At 37.1% G+C, this 18,954-nt stretch overlaps 2 protein-coding genes and 1 non-coding gene across 4 annotated transcripts in view; 2 read left to right on the top strand and 1 right to left on the bottom strand.

Annotated features, from left to right (window-relative positions):
• The window catches only part of LOC127495212 (diacylglycerol kinase delta-like), a 46,532-nt gene extending 34,711 nt beyond the window's left edge, over nucleotides 1-11,821 (top strand). The window contains exons 17-30 of the mRNA XM_051861915.1: nucleotides 13-141; nucleotides 221-314; nucleotides 399-509; nucleotides 2,185-2,281; nucleotides 2,755-2,862; nucleotides 2,948-3,061; nucleotides 3,182-3,316; nucleotides 3,401-3,555; nucleotides 3,639-3,750; nucleotides 3,878-3,970; nucleotides 4,570-4,689; nucleotides 6,209-6,326; nucleotides 6,402-6,532; nucleotides 7,937-11,821. Of these exons, the coding sequence (XP_051717875.1) occupies nucleotides 13-141; nucleotides 221-314; nucleotides 399-509; nucleotides 2,185-2,281; nucleotides 2,755-2,862; nucleotides 2,948-3,061; nucleotides 3,182-3,316; nucleotides 3,401-3,555; nucleotides 3,639-3,750; nucleotides 3,878-3,970; nucleotides 4,570-4,689; nucleotides 6,209-6,326; nucleotides 6,402-6,532; nucleotides 7,937-8,026 (1,607 nt within the window). The 3' untranslated portion in view covers nucleotides 8,027-11,821. The remainder of the gene's footprint in view (nucleotides 1-12; nucleotides 142-220; nucleotides 315-398; nucleotides 510-2,184; nucleotides 2,282-2,754; nucleotides 2,863-2,947; nucleotides 3,062-3,181; nucleotides 3,317-3,400; nucleotides 3,556-3,638; nucleotides 3,751-3,877; nucleotides 3,971-4,569; nucleotides 4,690-6,208; nucleotides 6,327-6,401; nucleotides 6,533-7,936) is intronic.
• A 1,931-nt stretch (nucleotides 11,822-13,752) lies between these two features.
• trnag-ucc (transfer RNA glycine (anticodon UCC)) lies at nucleotides 13,753-13,824 on the bottom strand. Its single transcript has one exon. It is a non-coding gene; the product is annotated as a tRNA-Gly (tRNA).
• On the top strand, nucleotides 13,789-18,906 carry ilkap (integrin-linked kinase-associated serine/threonine phosphatase). Of its 2 annotated transcripts, XM_051861884.1 has the most exons (11): nucleotides 13,789-13,868; nucleotides 14,242-14,308; nucleotides 14,787-14,897; nucleotides 15,024-15,135; nucleotides 15,222-15,328; nucleotides 15,406-15,499; nucleotides 15,633-15,720; nucleotides 17,659-17,792; nucleotides 17,913-18,032; nucleotides 18,168-18,249; nucleotides 18,545-18,906. In XM_051861884.1, exons 2-11 carry the CDS (start codon nucleotides 14,266-14,268, stop codon nucleotides 18,683-18,685), a joined length of 1,032 nt encoding a protein of 343 aa, XP_051717844.1. In that variant the 5' UTR covers nucleotides 13,789-13,868; nucleotides 14,242-14,265; the 3' UTR covers nucleotides 18,686-18,906. The 2 variants fall into 2 exon arrangements, with proteins under 2 accessions (XP_051717844.1, XP_051717845.1); XM_051861885.1 differs by lacking the exon at nucleotides 13,789-13,868 and having other exon boundaries at nucleotides 14,227-14,308; nucleotides 14,787-14,887.
• Nucleotides 18,907-18,954: the final 48 nt, after the last annotated feature.

Genomic DNA, 18,954 nt, shown 5'->3' with positions numbered 1-18,954 from the left:
TCTCTATCTCAGTGTCTAAGACTCCATGTGAGAAGCTCATCAGTAAAGAACGCCTATCCATAGGCAGCTCCGCCTCACTTCCTGCTCAGACAGGAAGTAGGGAGAACATGCCCATGCTGAACACCAAGATCCTCTACCCAAGTAAGAGCAGCAGTCGTCAGTGAATCGGCAGAGTCGTTGATGTTGTTCAGAAGCTCATGCGGTGTGTTTTCGTGTGCAGGTCTCAGGGCAGGTGTGTCGGGCTCTTTCAGCGGGTCAGTGATCAGCAGGCTGTTGGTCAACGCCGACCCGTTCAGCTGTGATCCAGAGAACCTGTGAGTCACATGGTCTTTTTCTTTATCTAATCAACAATGTCCTCCAAATGGACTGATGCGGGAGTGCCTCTCTGTGTGTTTTAGGGATCTGTACACAGAGAAATGTGTGATGAATAATTATTTTGGAATCGGTCTGGATGCCAAAATCTCTTTGGACTTCAACAACAAACGTGACGAGCATCCAGAGAAATGCAGGTACATAAACACGACAAAAACATCAGGATCTGATCATGTTGTAGTTTTTGAGAGTCTCTTCTGCTCACCGAGGCTGCAGTTATTTGATCAAAAATACAGTAAAAACAGTGAAATATTATTATAATTTAAAATAGCTGTTTTCTATGTGAATATATGATAAAATGTAATTTATTCCTGTGATCAAAGCTGAATTTTCAGCATCATTACTCCAGTCTTCAGTGTCACATGACCCTTCAGAAATCATTCTGATATGATGATTTGATGCTCAAGAAACGTTATGATTATATCAGTGTTCATATTTTTGTGGAAACCGTGATACATTTTATTTTTCAGGATTCTTTGATGAATATAAATTTCAAAAGAACATCATTTATTTGAAATAGAATCTTTTGTTACATTATAAATGTCTTTACTGTCACTTTTGATCAATTTAATGCACCATTGATCAATTACAGTATTCATTTCTTTTTTTTAAATGAACGATAGTGTATTTCTGTAGTATTATATTACAGTGCATCTTTTTTCGACTGACAGTCATACCATATTTAAAATAAATAAATAAATGAAACGTAAAGAACTGCTTTGAAAAGTGCATATAATCGTGATTATCATGACAGAATAATGTGTTTGTTGTCACACTTCTGTTTTGGTAGAAATCAAACCATAAACAGTTCATATTTAAGGTGTAAAGTTCTTGTTTTTGCCATTTTTTAATGGCAAAAGCATGCAGAAATAAGCACTTTAAAGTAAAGAATGATTTTAATGTTGTCAGATCTATTAACTGAGAACTGCATTTTGTTTCTTTGGTTTTTTAAATTCTATTGTATTTATGCATCTCTTGTATTTTTGTTACTCCATTTTTGTCATGAAGATAGCCTCAGATGCTGACATGGCATTAAAAAGCTAAATTAGCACTACTACTCTATTAACTGAGTGTCTTGTGAGGGTCACATGTCCTCACTAATATAGGGAAATATCATGACATCCCACTTGTCGAGGACATTTGATGTGTCGACACTAGTTGAAAAGACTCATAAATAGTCTAGATGATGTTTCTCTGCAAATCTAATGATGTGAACAGGTTTCTGCAATTCAGGTTAAGAGATAAAATAACTCCATAGTGCCATCTAGCGTCCAAGTTGTATGCTTTTAAGTATCTGTTAATGCCAAATATATGTATCTTCCTAAAACAACATTATAAATATGATATAATTACATTTTACAAATCAGCTTTGACGTGTTCATTAGGGTGTTAGGAAGGTTGTTCTTTGTGAAACTGCTTAAAACAATATGTGTTGTAAAAAAACAAATACATTGACTTGAGTTTGAAAACATTGAAATGTGCAAATTGATTGATTTTGATTAAAAATGTCTAAAATACAAGGAAAATATTGAACAAAAAAGGGATGAAAGAGATGTGAAATGAACAGACTGAGAACTTTATATTAATAGATAAATATACATGTGGACAAAGTTTTCCTTTGGGGTCATTTGCAGTTGAAAAAAAGGTAATAAATCACAGTATATTTTATTGCAATGCTCAGCATATTGCAAGATGTTTAAAATCGCAATAGTAATATCGTATCATGGCTTAAGAATTGTGATAATATCATATCGTGGGGCCTCTGGTGATTGATTCCCACCTCTAATAACGTGTGTGTGTTTGTGTGTTTAGGAGTCGCACTAAAAACATGATGTGGTATGGAGTCCTGGGCACCAGAGAACTTCTGCACAGAACATACAAGAACCTGGAACAGAGAGTTCTGCTGGAGGTGAGTGTGTGTGTGTGTGTGTGTGTGTGTTTATACATTTGGGCAGGGCAATTTTTCAGATTTTTTCAATTAATTAGAATTTAAAGGGACCTATAATGTCCCTTTCACAAGATGTAATATAAGTCTCTGGTGTCTCCAGAATGTGTCTGTGAAGTTTCAGCTCAAAATACCCCACAGATCATTTATTATAGCTTGTCAACCCTATTTGGGTGTGAGCAAAAACACGCCGTTTTTGTGTGTGTCCCTTTAAATGCAAATGAGCTGCTGCTCAAGAAAAGGGCGGAGCTTTAACAGCTTGCGCTTCGGTTGCTCAACAACAACAAAGCTGGAGAATCTCACGCAGCCAAAATGAGGATTGTCAGTAACGGAGTTCAGCCTTACATTGTTCAAACCGGAGTCGACACTGATGGAGAGACTCAGGAAGAATCCATGTTTATGAATCAGACCTAACCTGAGTGTGTTTGTGTTTGTAGTGTGACGGGAGGCCGATCCCTCTTCCCAGTCTCCAAGGAATCGCCGTGTTGAACATTCCCAGTTATGCAGGAGGAACAAACTTCTGGGGCGGAACTAAAGAGGACGACGTAAGTTTGTGCATCTCCTTCCTGTGTGTTTGTGTGCGAATATGGAAGTGTTTGTGTTTCTCATGCACTGTGTGTTTGTTGACAGACGTTCACGGCGCCGTCGTTTGACGATAAGATCCTGGAGGTGGTGGCTGTGTTCGGCAGCATGCAGATGGCTGTTTCTAGAGTTATTAATCTACAGCACCACCGTATCGCACAGGTACACACACACACACACACTCATGTTGTGTCATGTTTAGCTCACTTCTGGCTACAATTTTTTCACCAAAATATGGTTAAAAAGATATGATTTTGTAAGGAGTGTTTGTGTCTTCATCAGTGTCGAACAGTGAAGATCACGATTCTGGGAGATGAAGGTGTACCTGTGCAGGTGGACGGAGAGGCCTGGATCCAACCGCCCGGATACATTCGGATCCACCACAAGAACCGCACACAAACCCTCACCAGAGACCGGGTCAGTGCGCACGAGCGGCATCATGGGAACTCAAGATGAAGCTCTCGGATAATAAAACACAACTCAAATATGGCTGTTTTGCAGGCGTTCGAAAACACTCTGAAGTCATGGGAGGATAAACAGAGAGGAGAGATTCCTCGGCTGGTTTCCCAGCATGCATCACAGCCGGAGATCGTTTCTGAAGAGGAAACCACTCAGATCAGCCTGTTCGGACAGGCGGCCGGGGCGCTGATACACAGGTACACAGATCTGATGTTCAGCTTTATCCATTCAAAAGTTTATATATATATTATACTTAATATGTTTAAATGTGTGTGTTTAGTATCAGGGAAGTGGCAGAGTCTCATCACACTATCGAGCAGGAATTGGCTCACGCGGTCAACGCCAGCTCTAAAGCCATGGACCTGGTGTACGCCAACTCCAAAAGCAGCGGGGTGAGTGGCGTCTGTCACCTGTCAATCACAGCATGTTGGTTATGACATGATGACTGCTCTCGTTTGGTTCAGATTCAAATGAGTGTATATTTATGACATCCTTGAAATGACGTGTGTGTGTTTGTAGGGTTTGACCTGTAACGTTGTGATGGAGATGGTCAGCAACGTCAAAGCTCTTCACAGCGAGACCGAACTGCTGCTCGCGGGAAAGATGTGCCTGGTGAGTGAATCCTGCAGAGATATGAGTGTGTTTACTGTATCAGAGACGGTATAAGGGAGAGGAGGCGGGATGTTTGTAGAAAAATGAATGGGAGAAATTGTACTGACAATATCCTTTTTGATAGATATCATTTACTTTTAGAAGTTACATGCACACGACTAGAAAACAGCTGCTTAGGGATGTTACTAAGATGGCTATTAAAAAGTGTTGTGATTAGCGGAAATAAAGCTGAAATACAGTACTGGTCAAAAGTTTGGAAACATTAAAATTTTTAATGTCTTTGAAAGAAGTCTCTTCTGCTCACTAAAGTTGCATTTATTAGTAAAAACAGTGAAAGTTGTTTATTTTAGCGATGATAGTGGCATTCACTTATCATCTTCCAGTTTTTAAAAATGAATTAAAAAAAGTGACATCCTGTTAATATAAAACAAGTCCTTAGTAATCTTAAATGTGATTGGTCCATTCTGTCCAGCGCTGAGAAAAGCAACAGATATCATGTGACAATTATAGTCCTTTAGCAGCAACCTGGATGATAATTTACACCTGAATAATGACAGTGGGAAATTATTGTATCTTTTTCTCTGTGTGTGTCTCTGCAGCAGTTGGATCCTCCTCAGAGAGATCAGCTCAGTGGCGCTCTGGCTTCTGTCACTCAAGAGTTACGCAGACTGACGGACATCAGCTGGCTCGGTCAGCTCATCGACCCGGCCGACGACGAGGTGACGCACCGCTCTTTTTAGGGTGTTTTGGTGTCTATATTCTAGGGCTGCATGATACTGAAAAAAACTGATGTTCAGTTTTTCTGTAATATGTATATGTTGCAGTAAAAAAAAAAAAAAACAGCAATTTTCAGCAGATGACTTGAATAGCTGTACTTCGAAATTCTTGGTGAGTTTATCTGCATAGAAAACATTTACTTTTTACTGTGAAGACTTTTTTTAATGGCAAAATCCTTTTAGGACTGAAGGATTTAGGAAAAGCTCCAGCCCAGACAGCAACATAGTCTGGCCCAGATCCGGCCCACATCTGGTACATGTGGATTATACGCGGACCAGATGTGGGCCGGATCTGTGCCGACACTATGTTGCTGTCAGGGAGTGTAATAAAAACTTTTCTTGAAGTTGTAAATAAAACAAAGATTATTGGAGCAAGTTTTACAAAAAAAAATTCAGCCTTTTTATTTAAAAATTTCACATTTAATACAATGTGCTACTTGCCATTTCTTTGTTTTTATTTGTGAAATTTACCAGCGATTTCTGAGTGAAAATTTTCAAAGTAAATCCCACACCATCTTGATTAATTCCCACTGTTAATAGTAATTATAAATTTTATTGTGATTAAAAATACAAATATTTAACAAAATAAGAAATATATTGTAATAACACTATTGTACCGTAAAATAAAAAAATGAATAATAAAATAAATTTTATTTTAAATTAAAATTTGTCGTAATTTCTCCATTATCATACTAAAATTAAGAGAAATTATAAAAATATAATATATATAATATAATTTTTCATTAATATTAATTAGGGCTGTCAACGATTAAATATTTTTTATTTAATTAATTACATGATGTGGCGATTAATTAATCTAGTTATTTGCACATCAAATTTGGCTGTGAAATTACCTCCAAATTTAAAGTCATTATTGTGTTAAATGAGAAAAGCATCAAATAGACATTACAAATATTTTTTGAACTTGTAAATAAAACAAAGATTACTGAAGCAAGTTTTACAAGAAATTCTATTACAAGTCTTTCTATTTCAAAATGTAACGTTTAATACAATGTGCTACTTGCCATTTCTTTGTTATTATTTGTGAAATTTACTAGTGATTTACTTCAAGTAAATCCCACACCTATTTTTTTTTTTTTTAAATCTTGATTAATTCCCACTTTTAATAGTTATTATGATTTTATTGTGATTAAAAATACAAATATTTAGAAATATATTGTACTAACACTATTGTACTGTAAAATAAAAAAATGAATATTAAAATTTCTTTTATTTTAAATTAAAATTTGTCTTAATTTCTGCATTATCATGCTTTTATTTTGACGGGTTGCCGGCAAATAACAATATGTGCTGCCGTTGTTCATTTACACACATGCAGCTCATAATAGTAGCGCATGTGTTTATTTAATTAAATCGCAGCTATATCGCGATTATTATTTTTATTTTGAAATACTGTGCAGCCCTACTGTATTCCAGTGTATTAATGTGTGTTTGCATGCAGGGTCAGCTGTCTGATTTCTCCAAGCGGAGTCGTAGTGCAAAATTTCGCCTTGTGCCCAAATTCAAGAAAGACAAAAACAACAAAAATAAAGAGACGTGCGCCGCCCTCAACATGCCAGGTATAACCGTGACCGTCACCTCTCACCTCTTCCAGTGATTGTGCATGAGTGTAACAGTGTGTGTTCTCTGAGCAGTGAACACGTGGGGTGTGGATGAGGTGGCCGTCTGGTTGGAGATGCTCTGTCTGTCAGAGTATAAGGAGATCTTCATCAGACATGACATCAGAGGACCAGAGCTGCTTCAGCTGGAGAGGAGAGACCTGAAGGTATGACCCCTCAACATTTGGCAAGTCCAATGAAAGATGCACACATATAGATGCTTTACTTGTGGTGTATTCCAGGGCTTTCAAACTGGGAGACTCAGAGTCTAGAGAAAAATGGGAAAAATACATAAATAATGAAGAGAAGATGAAACTAACTGAACAAGTTTGATTAAAATAAAATTTGATATAAATAACTAATAAATAAATAAACAAACTTAGTTAAAATAAATATATAAATAATTGATTAAAATAATAAATAAAATTTGATTTAAATAAATTATCAGTAATTTGATTTAAAAAATAATTAATTTGATTTAAGTAAATAAATACCACATCTCACCAGGGTTATTATCGTTAATTAAAACTAAAACCATAATACAATTCATTACTTAAAATAAAATAAACACAACTGAAATATAAAGTAAAATATAACTTAAATTTATTTTATTTTAGCTAGTTGCCAAGGCATTTCTATTTAGTTTAAGTTGAAGTGCTCAAATCACTAAAACTAAATAAACTGAAACTTAATAAAAACTATATAGACATATTTTAAGAAAACTGCAAATGCAACAAAATAACTAAAATTAAGAGAAATTATAAAAAAAATGTAATACACACTAAATATTTTCCAAATAATATTTTACACTTATTTATAATATTAATTTTTCATTAATATTAATTAGGGATGTCAAGCGGTTAAATATTTTTTTATTTAATTAATTACATGATGTGGCGATTAATTAATCTAGTTAATCGCGAATTATTTGCACATCAAAAAATTACCTCCAAATTTAAAGTCACTATTGTGTTAAATGAGAAAAGCATCAAATAGCTTTAGAAAAAAAATATTTTATTTGCTTCAACATAGAATTTATTACACATAAACTTTTAGGCTTCAACGGCCATTTTTCAGGGAACTATACCTTTTAATGTGTTTTTTATTAATATGGAAATATAAATGAAATATATAGAAATATAATGAAATGATACTCTGAATAAGAAACTAAAACTGCCTGTAGGTGGCGGTAAATATCTAAATGTGTAAGTCATTGAATCATTCATTCATTTGATTCATTCAAATGATGATTTATTCAGGAGTTGATGTCACAAAGTAAATGGCTCTCTTTATGAAGGGGCCTTTGAATCATTAGTTCACCCGATTAATTTGCTCAAAACACGGGTTCATTCAGAAACGAAACACCGCTGTGTGTTGCTCAGAGACACACAACAGTTGCTCTGGCTTTACGGGTAATATTTTTTTGTATGAAATGTAAGATGAACTAAGCAGGTCTGGGGCGGGGCGGTTAAATGCATTTAAATATTAATTTAATATTTTGTGTACTACTCAAATGTGTACTATTTGAATCAATTATTACAGACTTAAAGCATCTAATGTTTGTGTGTCAGGACCTGGGCGTGGCTAAAGTCGGCCATATGAAGCGGATCCTGCAGGGAATCAGGGATTTGAGTCGAAACAGCACAGTCAGCGAAGCCTAGACTCTCCTCAGCCAATCAGATGCCTCATTCGGACGTGACGTAGCTTCACCCGGCCAATCAAATGCTCAGTCACGCCTGGAACCAGCCATACTCCGCCTACCACCTCATGGGGACCAACAGCGACTCGACTCGAACCAATCACAGTGTGCCTTCTGTTCTCCACCTTTGTGACATCATTGCTTTGGGGAACACTATTTTACTACCTACGAGGGGGAGATTTATCAAGAGCCATCAGAGTGTCGTACCAATTTCACAGAAGGGGTGGATGGAGACTGTCCAAATGACCATTCGACCAAATGAAAATTCAACTTTTGAAGACAACATGGAATCAAACTTTCACTTCCTTAAAGAAAGAAATGTTTGTCCTCTTAATCTATCAATGTTGACTAACTTTCTCCACCTCTGAAACAACTTCTCATTTCTGCTGATGTCATCAAGGCCCCGTGGGCAGGGAAAACCTCAAAATCTCATAGCCCACGTTTCACAATCCAATCAGATCCCAAATAGATAACATTAAGTCCCACCCTACATTATTTTCAGTTTTATTTTGAAGTGTCACTTTTAAGAATGCGGTCTTAAAGCTTTTTGGCTCTGTTCAAAACCTAGTGAGCTGCCTTGCCGCCTACAACATAGACAGCTGCCTTCTTAGGGCACGAGAGACTCTAAAATGATTTCCAGTGAGTTTGATCCTCCGATAAGCATAAAATACACAACATATGTAAAATACAGTATAATATTAGGTAAAAAAAACTTTTACATTTATGCATCTGAAAGATGCTTTCATCATAAGCGACTTACATTGCATTCAAGGTATACCTTAAGTTAATATTTTTGATGATCAGCATTGTTCGCTAATGCTATTCCCTACAGGAAAACAAAACAATTTTATCTTGCTGGAATGAGAGGTAGAGTTGTGTCTCATCAGCATAGCAGTGATAGAAAAAAAAACATGTTTCTGAATGACCTAGTGATGTTATGTAGAAGTGGTCCAAGCACCGAGCCCTGAGGCACCCCAGTAGCTAGATGTTGCGACTTAGACACCTCACACCTCCACGATACTTCCAGTGGAAGTCAGAATACTGTTCTGGACTGCTGATTTTTTTATTTTGATGCTGTTGACAGACATCAACTTGTATTTAAAATGGAATATTCCTTTAAAACAGCTATTTTACAGATCTATCTTATATGTAGGCTTTAAAAGAGCATCAACGACAGAGTATTTCACAGATTCCCTGGACTTAAGCAGGCGTGCCGTGATGAAAGTCCTCTCTTCCATGTATAGGTGCATTCACGGCATGTGGTAATAACTGTAATTACGAGAACCATTCATGTCCTCGTAGAGCTCATAATTACATCTTGTAAGCTGGGACTTTTCTGAGAGCTCCTACTTGCACCATGTACCACCTGAACTCTGCAGATTCATTTAGCCATTGTTAGTGTTGCCGTAGAATGTCACATGTTGTCATCTCAAAATTACGGTAATTACAACATGGGAGAGGTAGAGTTGTGTGTCATCAGCATAGCAGTGATAGGAAAAAAACACGTTTCTGGATGACCAAGTGATGACATGTAAATGAAGAAGAGAATTGGTCCAAGCACCGAGCCCTGAGGCACCCCAGTAGCTAGAAGTTGCAACTTAGACGCCTCACCCCTCCATGATACCCTGAAGGGTATTTTTGATTGAACTATTTTCATTGATTAATTCCTGTATTGAATGAATCAACATTTCTCTGTCTTTTTCCACTTCATCATACATGTGATGCTACCTATGGATTTGGCTTAAAGAAGGCAGTTCAAAACAGTCAGGAGTGCCTTAAAATGCTGTCTATACAGGCAGCTCACTATGTTTGAGCTTTTGAGAATGGAAATGCACCAACACACAGGCAAAAAAGCATCATAAGAACTTTAACATGTTGTCGTGACAATCAACAGACTTGACCAATCAGACTCTCTGCTTTGCCCCGCCCCTCCTCATCCTCTTCCTGGATGCCTTAACGTTCACATATCAGCCTGAAATCTCTATCTGCTCTGTCTGAATCTACAAACCATCTGATCCTGGAATGATCCGGACATGCCAACCAGAAACTAATGAGCGGTTTCAGACCAAATGTTTGGTTTGAAAAAGCTGCTGTTGATGGAAACATTTAATAGACTACAAAGTTAAGTTAAGCTCTATCTACAGAATCTGTAGATACTTACCCAGTGGATGTTTAAATACTGTGTTTGACTGTAGATTTCCATTGTGATGCTGTTGACAGACATCAAGTTGTATTTAACATGGAACATTCCTTTAAAACAGGTTTATTACACATCTATCTATATGTTGGCTTTAAAAGAACATCAACGGCGAGTATTTCCGATTCCCGAGTCTTAAGACGTGATAAAAGTCCTCTCTTCCATTTAGTATCACGGCATGTCGTAATAACCGTAATTACGAGAATTGTTCATGTCCTCGTAGCTGGGAATTTTCTGAGAGCTCCTACTAATTCCCAGTCCAAGGACGTGAACAGCTCCAAGAACATCATGTGTTGTCATCTCGAAATTACGGTAATTACGACATGGCGTGAGCGCAGCATAAATCTGAGGTTTTGTCCTAACTAGCCCTGCCCACAGTGAAATCTCATTGGTCAAAAATCCCACACCATATGACTATCAGTGGTTCTTAAAGGGGGAACAAGCAAAAACAAGCATTAAAGTAAGCCAAAACAACTTAAAATTAAGATATTTCATATATTATTATTTCATATATTATATAGTCTAATATAAAACAGTGATTTCTAGACCTAGAAAAGTCATGGAAGTGAATAAAAATGGTATAAATATGGGCATGTATGCATTTTTTTAGTTGTACCGGAAGTGAGTAAATCAGTAAAAACTGAAAAGGTTGAGAAGCACTGCTGTATATTCACATCATGTTGGAATAATTATTTAGACATTCAAACTTGTTTTGTTGAACACATAAATTCAAGTTCAAGGCATTGCAAGTTAAGTAAACTGAACTTTAGAAAAGCTCCAGCTTGTCCCAGTTCACGTCATCAAAATGATACTAAGTTTAACATGTTTGTGTGTTTATCCTGGTGCTCCTTTCTTTTTTTTTTTCAAGGTGTCAATTAGTCATGAAGGATTTTGCTGTACTGAAAACTCTTTGTGTCATGCCTGGTTAGGACCCGATATAAAGTACTATTTCAAATGCCATACAAACCCTCCAATGTCACAGTCGCCTTGACAAGAGATGAAATGTTTTCTATATTGTTTCTAAATGCTTTTTTACAAACTCTTCTGGGATAAAACATTTACTGTGTCAAAGACTAACACGGTCTTTACCCTTTAATGGTTTTGCACACTTCATGTGTGTATGTGAGAAAGTGAGAGTCTACATATTGTCTTGTTAGATACAGACAGGAAGTGTGTGTGTGTGTGTGTGTGTGTGTGTGTGTGTGTGTGTGTGTGTGTGTTTTCTCTCTCCTCCAGATACAGTCTTAAAGTCAGACTCATATCATGTCATTTTGGACCCCAGGGGCGTCCAGTCACTCTGACTGTTAAATATTTATTTTATTGTTAAGTTATAACTTACATCCATGTGACGCTGTCCATCTTTGATTTTCTTGTTTTTATTTTTTTAATGTTTTGTTTTTTGTATATAGGCCATTGCTAAGAATGTAAAAAACTTATTACTGTACAGTAAAAACTGTCTGTGTTAAAACAAGGTCTGTGTAACGCTAAACCAGTGTCTTTTGTGTCATCTGTCACAGTTTTTTACTAAACATGCAGAATAATAAATTACATTTAATAGTATCATTGTACTGTACACATTTTATATATAAAAATAATTTATTATAAAGCAGATTGCACATATATTTATTATTTTTTAATATATAATAGTAATACTAACTTATAAATAATAAATTGCATTGACATGTATAATGTCATTATACTGTTCAAATATTTTTATTTATAAAAATAAATTATAAATAAAATATTTGTGCAGTATAATGATAATATACAATGTACAATAAAGTACATTGTATATTATCATTATACTGCACAAATATTTTATTATATATATATATATATAAAACATTAATATTTAAATGATCCAAAATCAATTTTTGAGCAAGTACATAATCAGCCAGTGTTCAAAACGATCTCCTTAGCCTGATTAACAACGGTAAGCTTGTAATAATGTTTAATAATTCGAGTGGTACTGGTGGGTTTCCGCGGGAAATTCGAGCATGCAGCCGTTCGTCTTTGCGTCATTACGTCACGTCTGTATACATAAACAATGAGTCCCAGCTAGTAGGCACCATTCTATTTGCTTATAAGTAGTTGGAGAAAATATATAAAATACTATATGAGCTGTTGAAGAAAAATATTACACAAATGAAACAAAATATCAATAGTATAAACTTTAACTGTGAACATAAAGTAACAAGTATTATGCGATTGAATCTCAACATAATTAATATAGACTATTATGCTATTATTATTAATTCTCAAAATAATATTATCATACACTTCAGTTAAGCACAATCTGCTGTGACGTCACAATCAAGTTGAATTGTGGGATATAGAGCTGCTTGAAGTGTACATCAGACTTGCTCCCTCTGTCAAAATCGAGGGGACGAGGGTCTGTCCATATAAACTTCCCTCGTCCACTTCATAAAGTGGAACGCACTTCAAAATGGCGGCAGGGATTCCCCGAGGGGAAGTGCTTAGGGAAGTTTGTGAGTGCGTGTCTAAAAGTGGAGTGGAACGCAGCCATGGTGATGGGCGATTTCGAAACACTGCTTCATGAAGCTTCGAAACCTTTACGACTCTTTTGTTTCGAATCAGTGGTTCGGAGCATGTTTCACACTGCCAAAGTCATGTGATTTCAGTAAACGAGGCTTTGTTACGTCATAACTGTTTTGAAACGTTTCGAAACCGCTGGGTGACGATCTCTCTAAACCCATGAATCATGCAGATTTACTGAGATCGCCCCTCAGCGGTGAACCATTGAACAAGTGTCTATGGTTTTTACCTGATCTCTGGTCAGTCTTATACATTTGTAGACGTTTCAATTACACATTAGTATAATTAACAGGAATAATAGTAGTTAATAGGCCTGTTAAGAGCACATATTATACAGACGCGAGATTTAATCTTCTTAGATTATAAATTAATTGTATTTGATAGATTTTACTTTCAATAAAACATTTGCAATATTTTTGTAAAAAGTGTTTTGAATGCTTCGAAACAGTGAATCATTTTGGTTCAATTGATTCGAAGCTTCGAAAACTACAGGTAACGCTAATACACACTAAATACACACAGGTACAAAATGCTGATGTTGTTGACATTAAGAATTTGAGAACAAAGTAATTGTTATAACAATAATAATATTTTGCGCCGTTTGATGTGATATGAGCTAAGTGATCGTTAGATTTAATCGCCATCGGCAGCGCGATTTATTGCAATGCTTTTTTCTCAGTTGGTCAGAACAAAAGTGGCAGACATGTTACTTACTTGTTCTTATTTTGGTCATACTTTCAAGATTATTTATCTGGTGACTGACAGCAAACATTAGATTCATCCGCACTGAGGAGGCGTGCCGATGCACAACCCACGTAAAGATGATAATTCCGCGAATAACTGCAATTGCAGGATTCAAACAGAGATGGCGACGAAGAGGCAAAACTTAGGAACTGCAGCCTTAAATACACTTTAAAAATGAAACAAAAAGTTTTTGCGTTGGCCGGGAATCGAACCCGGGTCAACTGCTTGGAAGGCAGCTATGCTAACCACTATACCACCAACGCTTAGCGATACCAAAGATACGAACAGTAATTTTTAAATAAAAAAGGTATAGGTATTAGGTATTTCTACCTTATAAAGTGTGTTTATTTTGCTTTTTAAGTATAATAACAGCTAGTCACATATATTACAATCTGTGCACTGGTATTAAACATATTTTCGTAAATTTCATCCTCAAATTCATTCAGTTAGCATTAGCCTGTTAGCTGCTGCATTCAAACACACTCACTTTCAAACACCGCCTCTCCTTTGTCTGCTGATTTGCTCTCTTGTACTCTCTAAAAACTAAACAACAGATCTTTGTGATTATCTCTGACATTATATTTATTTCTTTTAGAGTTTATTTGCTAGTGTACGTGTTTAATTTGATATCAGTGTTTATTTTTGTGGTTCATCCGAAGCTAACACGCTTTTCACCTCAGAGTCCATTCAATTCTGGTTCAGAAATGGATTTATTTGGTGATCTTCCAGAACCTACAAACGACCCAGGTGGGTTAATTAAAACAAATATTATAATAATAATCATCTTCTATGCATTAAAGGTGTTGAAGTGAGTGATTTGGACAGTTAAAAGCTGATACAGTGCGTGTTGCACGAGCCTGGCTTCAGTATTAGCAACACACATTTCTACAAAAATTAACAATAATGAACTAATTTAATTATTAAAAGGTTCTATTAATGTGCTTATATTAAATATGCGTGCAGACATGTGCTCACTTGTTTTGAGAATATGCACAATATGTTTAGATATGACTGCATGTAAATACATGTCTGTGTTTCAAATCCTAGTGAGTGTACTTCACAAGTGAGGCTCCAAAATGCTGTCTTGGTAGGCAGCTCACTAAATTTTGAAAAATAGTCTGTGTATTAATGCAGATGGATGGCTTTTGGAAGTGATTCAACACACCTGTCTCTCTTTTTAAAGTGAGATTTGGTTTAATCATGAAGTTTTGTTGAACAATTTCAGTTAAAGCTAAACAGCAGGACAAGGAACGAGGTGAGAAGAGGAAAAGAGATGTCAGCTCGGAGGAGACAGAGGTGGAAGACAAGAATCAAGAGGAAAAGAAAGTTTGTAAAGGTTTTCAGCTTTTGCACACATTGTGTTACGGACAGAGAGTGTGTTCAGAATGTGTGTGTGTGTGTGTGTTTGTACTGAGAGAGGGAAGACATGTGATGATCTCCATCTCTTTCTGTGTCCTGGCAGATCTTCCGAAACTGATGGGTTTTGTCTCAGCGAGAAAAGGCGAGAGAGAAGAGATGCAAGATGCACATGTCCTGCTTCCAGAGCTGACCGTGACCAATCTACCCTCACAAGTGTGAGTGATTGTGTCTATCTATCTATCTATCTATCTATATATATATATATATATATATATATTCCTGTATGTGTCCGTGTGTGCAGCTCTCGGCTGGCGTACTTTGCGGTGTTTGATGGTCATGGTGGAACTCGGGCGTCTCAATTTGCTGCTGACAATCTTCATCACACACTGGTCAGCAAATTTCCTAAAGGTAAAAGCCCCTGATCCTCGTCACACTCATAGCTACAATAAAGAGATGTAGTACCCATAATGCATCATGATTTGCAGGTGATGTGGAGAATTTGGAGAAGCTGGTGAGGAAGTGTCTGCTGGACACCTTCCGTCAAACTGATGAGGATTTCTTGAAGAAAGCCTCTAGCCAGTGAGTTCTGCTTCAGATCCTGCTGGATATGAAATGAATTGTCTGAGAGTGAGAAAACACTGTGTGTGTGTGTGTGTGTGTGTGTGTGCGTGTGCGTGTGTGTGTGCGCGCATGTGTGTGTGTGTGTTCGCAGGAAGCCCGCATGGAAGGACGGCTCCACGGCCACATGCGTGCTGGCGGTTGATGATGTTCTGTATGTGGCAAACCTGGGAGACAGTAGAGTAAGCCTAAACACTAAAATTATTTCTATTCAAATTTTATGCATATAAGTTTTTTTACCATTTCTCCTGTGGATCATTAGGGGTTCGAGGCGTAGCGCTGAAACTCTAGTGTAATTGTTAACATTTCCAAGGATCAGCATTCTCCCCTAAAAACGATCAGGCAGACCAAACCATAAGTCGTAGAGTCTTGAAACTTTGAGGGCTGGTAGTACTCACACCGTTTACAATGTCACCAAGGCTCGCCTCGATCGGCCTGCTACAGCGGTCAAAAGTACGAAATGGCCCATAACTCCAAAACAGTTTGGTATGGACTCAAGTGTCTTATATCGTTGGAATCCTTGGCTCAAGACATACCTCAGATTTGCTTGTCTGCTGAAATTTTCAGGTATTTTGGATTTGAAGTTTTGTGAACTAGTCCTAGGTTTTTGACCCGATCAGAACCAAACCAGTGCAGTGAGATTCTCTAGAGTTTGATTGTCAATAGTTATCAAAAAAAAAGTTGAAATTTCAATTAATGGTCCATAAGGGCCGCCAAAACATTCGAAGTGGGTGGAGCCACTTTTACTAAAATGGCTATAACTCGTGAACGGAATGAGATATTTTCACCTAACTCAGTACACCTATGTAAGAGCTCATTCTGTGGTCACGTGAAAAAGGACGCGGACTTCACCATTAGTCCGATCGACTTGAAAATTGGCATGCAGTGTTTTTGTCCAAGGTGCCATGTGTGTCTATGAGGACATCGATGTATCTCGAAAAACATGGCCACCATCGGCCAATGAAGTTTGAACAGCTATCAGACAAGGTTAACGGAGGCCGATCGGAATGAAACTCACTGGGCCTTCGACTCACAGCCCTAAAGGCCTGTGAGAAATTCAAAAGAAATCAGCCACTAGATGGCGCTAACATGTTTTACGCCCTGTAATCACATGGTGTTTCACACATACACACAATATTCATATAATTTGATATATCTCCTCATGCTGGAAACTTTGCCTCAAGAAGCACTGCTGTCAATCAAATCGTTCATTAGATATTCGCGATTATGTAAAAAAACCTACTTTTGCGAATTAGTCCTAGGTTTTTCGCCCGATCGGAATCAAACCAGTGCAGGACAATTCTCTGGACTCTAGATCAATAATTATCAAAAAAAGAGTTGAACTTTACACTTTGGATAGCTATAACAGGGTCATTTAGAAAAAGGGCGTGGCAAAATATACTCAAAAGCCTATAAATCCTAAACGAAAACTCAAAACTTTACGAAAATAGGTGGGCACATGAGACATGTGATTCTAAACAAGCATGCAAACTTTTATGGAGATCGAATAATAGGTGGCTCTATATTTGTAAGAAATTGGCCATCAGGGGGGGCGCCTTCTCGTTTTTTTTGCGCGTAAAGGATTATATATGATGTGATTTTTTATTTTTATTTATTTATTTATTTTTTGCCCACAGCCATGACATTCGTACCACATGCTAGAACTCCTCAATCTGAGCAACTTTGCCTGTAGGACCGCCGCTGTCCACCGAATCATTCTTTAAATATCGGAGATTATTTCAAAAACCAACTTTGGCGAACTATTAACTTTTTGGCTCAACCTTGATAACTGTCAAAAAGCTTTAAAAAAAACATATTTTCTATGGTAAATTGCCTGTTTTGACTATAAATGGTATTTTCCATCTATGATTTAGGTGGTTACAGACTTGCTAAATAAAACATAATACCTTTTTACACACGTGCTTAAAGGCCTTCAAAAGCTTGAACCCCGTTATTTGCTGCTTGCAGCTATATTTAGGTCATTGTTTTTGTTGGGTGAAACCTTTGCTAGTGAAGTATTTTAGTGCACTTTGGATGTGAAATTAACTGCTGTGCCGAGCTGAAAGTTGGTAAGAAGAACTGTGTGAAGAGTGACCTAAGTAGTATTGTGTGTGTATTAGGCAGTGCTGTGTCGTTTGGAGCAGGCTGAGGATTCTGGGAAGAGGAAGTGTGTGACTCTGGCTCTCAGTAAGGAGCACAACCCCACCATATATGAGGAGCGCATGAGGATTCAAAGAGCAGGAGGGACGGTCAGGTGTGTGTAAGAGTGTGTGTGTGTGTGTGTGTGTGTGTGTGTGTATGTGTATGTGTATATATACCTATAGGTCTTCTGGGATACGGGTCATGGTCGATGTAACCGGGTGTGTGTTTGCAGGGACGGCCGTGTGCTGGGAGTGCTGGAAGTGTCTCGTTCTATAGGTGACGGTCAGTATAAACGGTGTGGTGTGATTTCCACTCCAGACCTGCGACGCTGTCAGCTCAGTCGAAATGACAAGTGGGTTTAACACTCTCACACACAGTGTTTACTAGAAATTATTTTCACCCTTATGTGGCTTCAAACCTACAGGACTTTCTGTCCTCAATGAAACACAAAAGGATTTTGGCTGTTTTTGTGTTTGTTTTTATTCAGATTTGTTCTCTTGGCATGCGACGGGCTTTTTAAAGTGTTTTCTGCTGATGAAGCCGTTCAGTTTGCCCTCAACGTTCTGGAGGTGTGTATTTTAATGCTCTTGTCCACGTATTTGTTAGGCTTTGGTTTGTGACAGGGTTAATATAGTTGACTAAAACCATAAATAAATATTTTCATTACTTGAAATAAAATAAACGCTAACTGAAATAAAGTATTAATAAAACTTAAACTTATATTATTTAAAAAAAAATGACAAAAACATAACAAAATAAACGAATTCATAATATAAATAAAAATGATAATAGTTTTTCTCAAAGGCACTAAAATAACACTGCTGTGTGCATTCATTGTATGTTAAAATGTTTTTATTCTTTTAGAACGAGACTGTGGAGCAGAAGGAGGGTCAGAGTGAAGAGGCGGGGCGATTTGAGGCTGCTTGTCAACGATTGGCCACTGAGGCAGTGAGGCGGGGCAGTGCAGACAATGTCACTGTCATTCTCGTGTCTATTGAGTTCTGAAAGCATTCTACACACACACACACTTCCATTCAGAATATTTTCTGTTGAACACACAGATACACATGAATGCATGAGTTCAGAAGTAGTATATGGTGCTGAAATGAAAATGTGGTTTATTATAGAGAACGTTTTTTTTTTTTTTTTTTCCAAAGCAGGGCTTTTGAAAACACTGTGTCAAATTTAGCAAATGCTAAATAATAAACTTTTATACAATCTCACAATATCTTTGTCCTCTCTAAATTCCTGTGTATGTGCCAGTATGTTTGTCA

Source organism: Ctenopharyngodon idella, chromosome 15 (assembly GCF_019924925.1).
Source record: "Ctenopharyngodon idella isolate HZGC_01 chromosome 15, HZGC01, whole genome shotgun sequence".
NCBI lineage: Eukaryota > Metazoa > Chordata > Actinopteri > Cypriniformes > Xenocyprididae > Ctenopharyngodon > Ctenopharyngodon idella.
This window is presented reverse-complemented; position numbering and strand designations above follow the sequence as displayed.

Bases quoted from the DNA above. Each gene is read 5' to 3' on its own strand.
- ilkap (XM_051861884.1), top strand. From the start codon at position 14,266: ATGGATTTATTTGGTGATCTTCCAGAACCTACAAACGACCCAG. The intron at 14,898-15,023 runs GTTTTCAGCTTT...GTGTCCTGGCAG, and splicing joins GGAAAAGAAAGTTTGTAAAG to ATCTTCCGAAACTGATGGGT. The intron at 15,721-17,658 runs GTAAGCCTAAAC...TGTGTGTATTAG, and splicing joins CAAACCTGGGAGACAGTAGA to GCAGTGCTGTGTCGTTTGGA.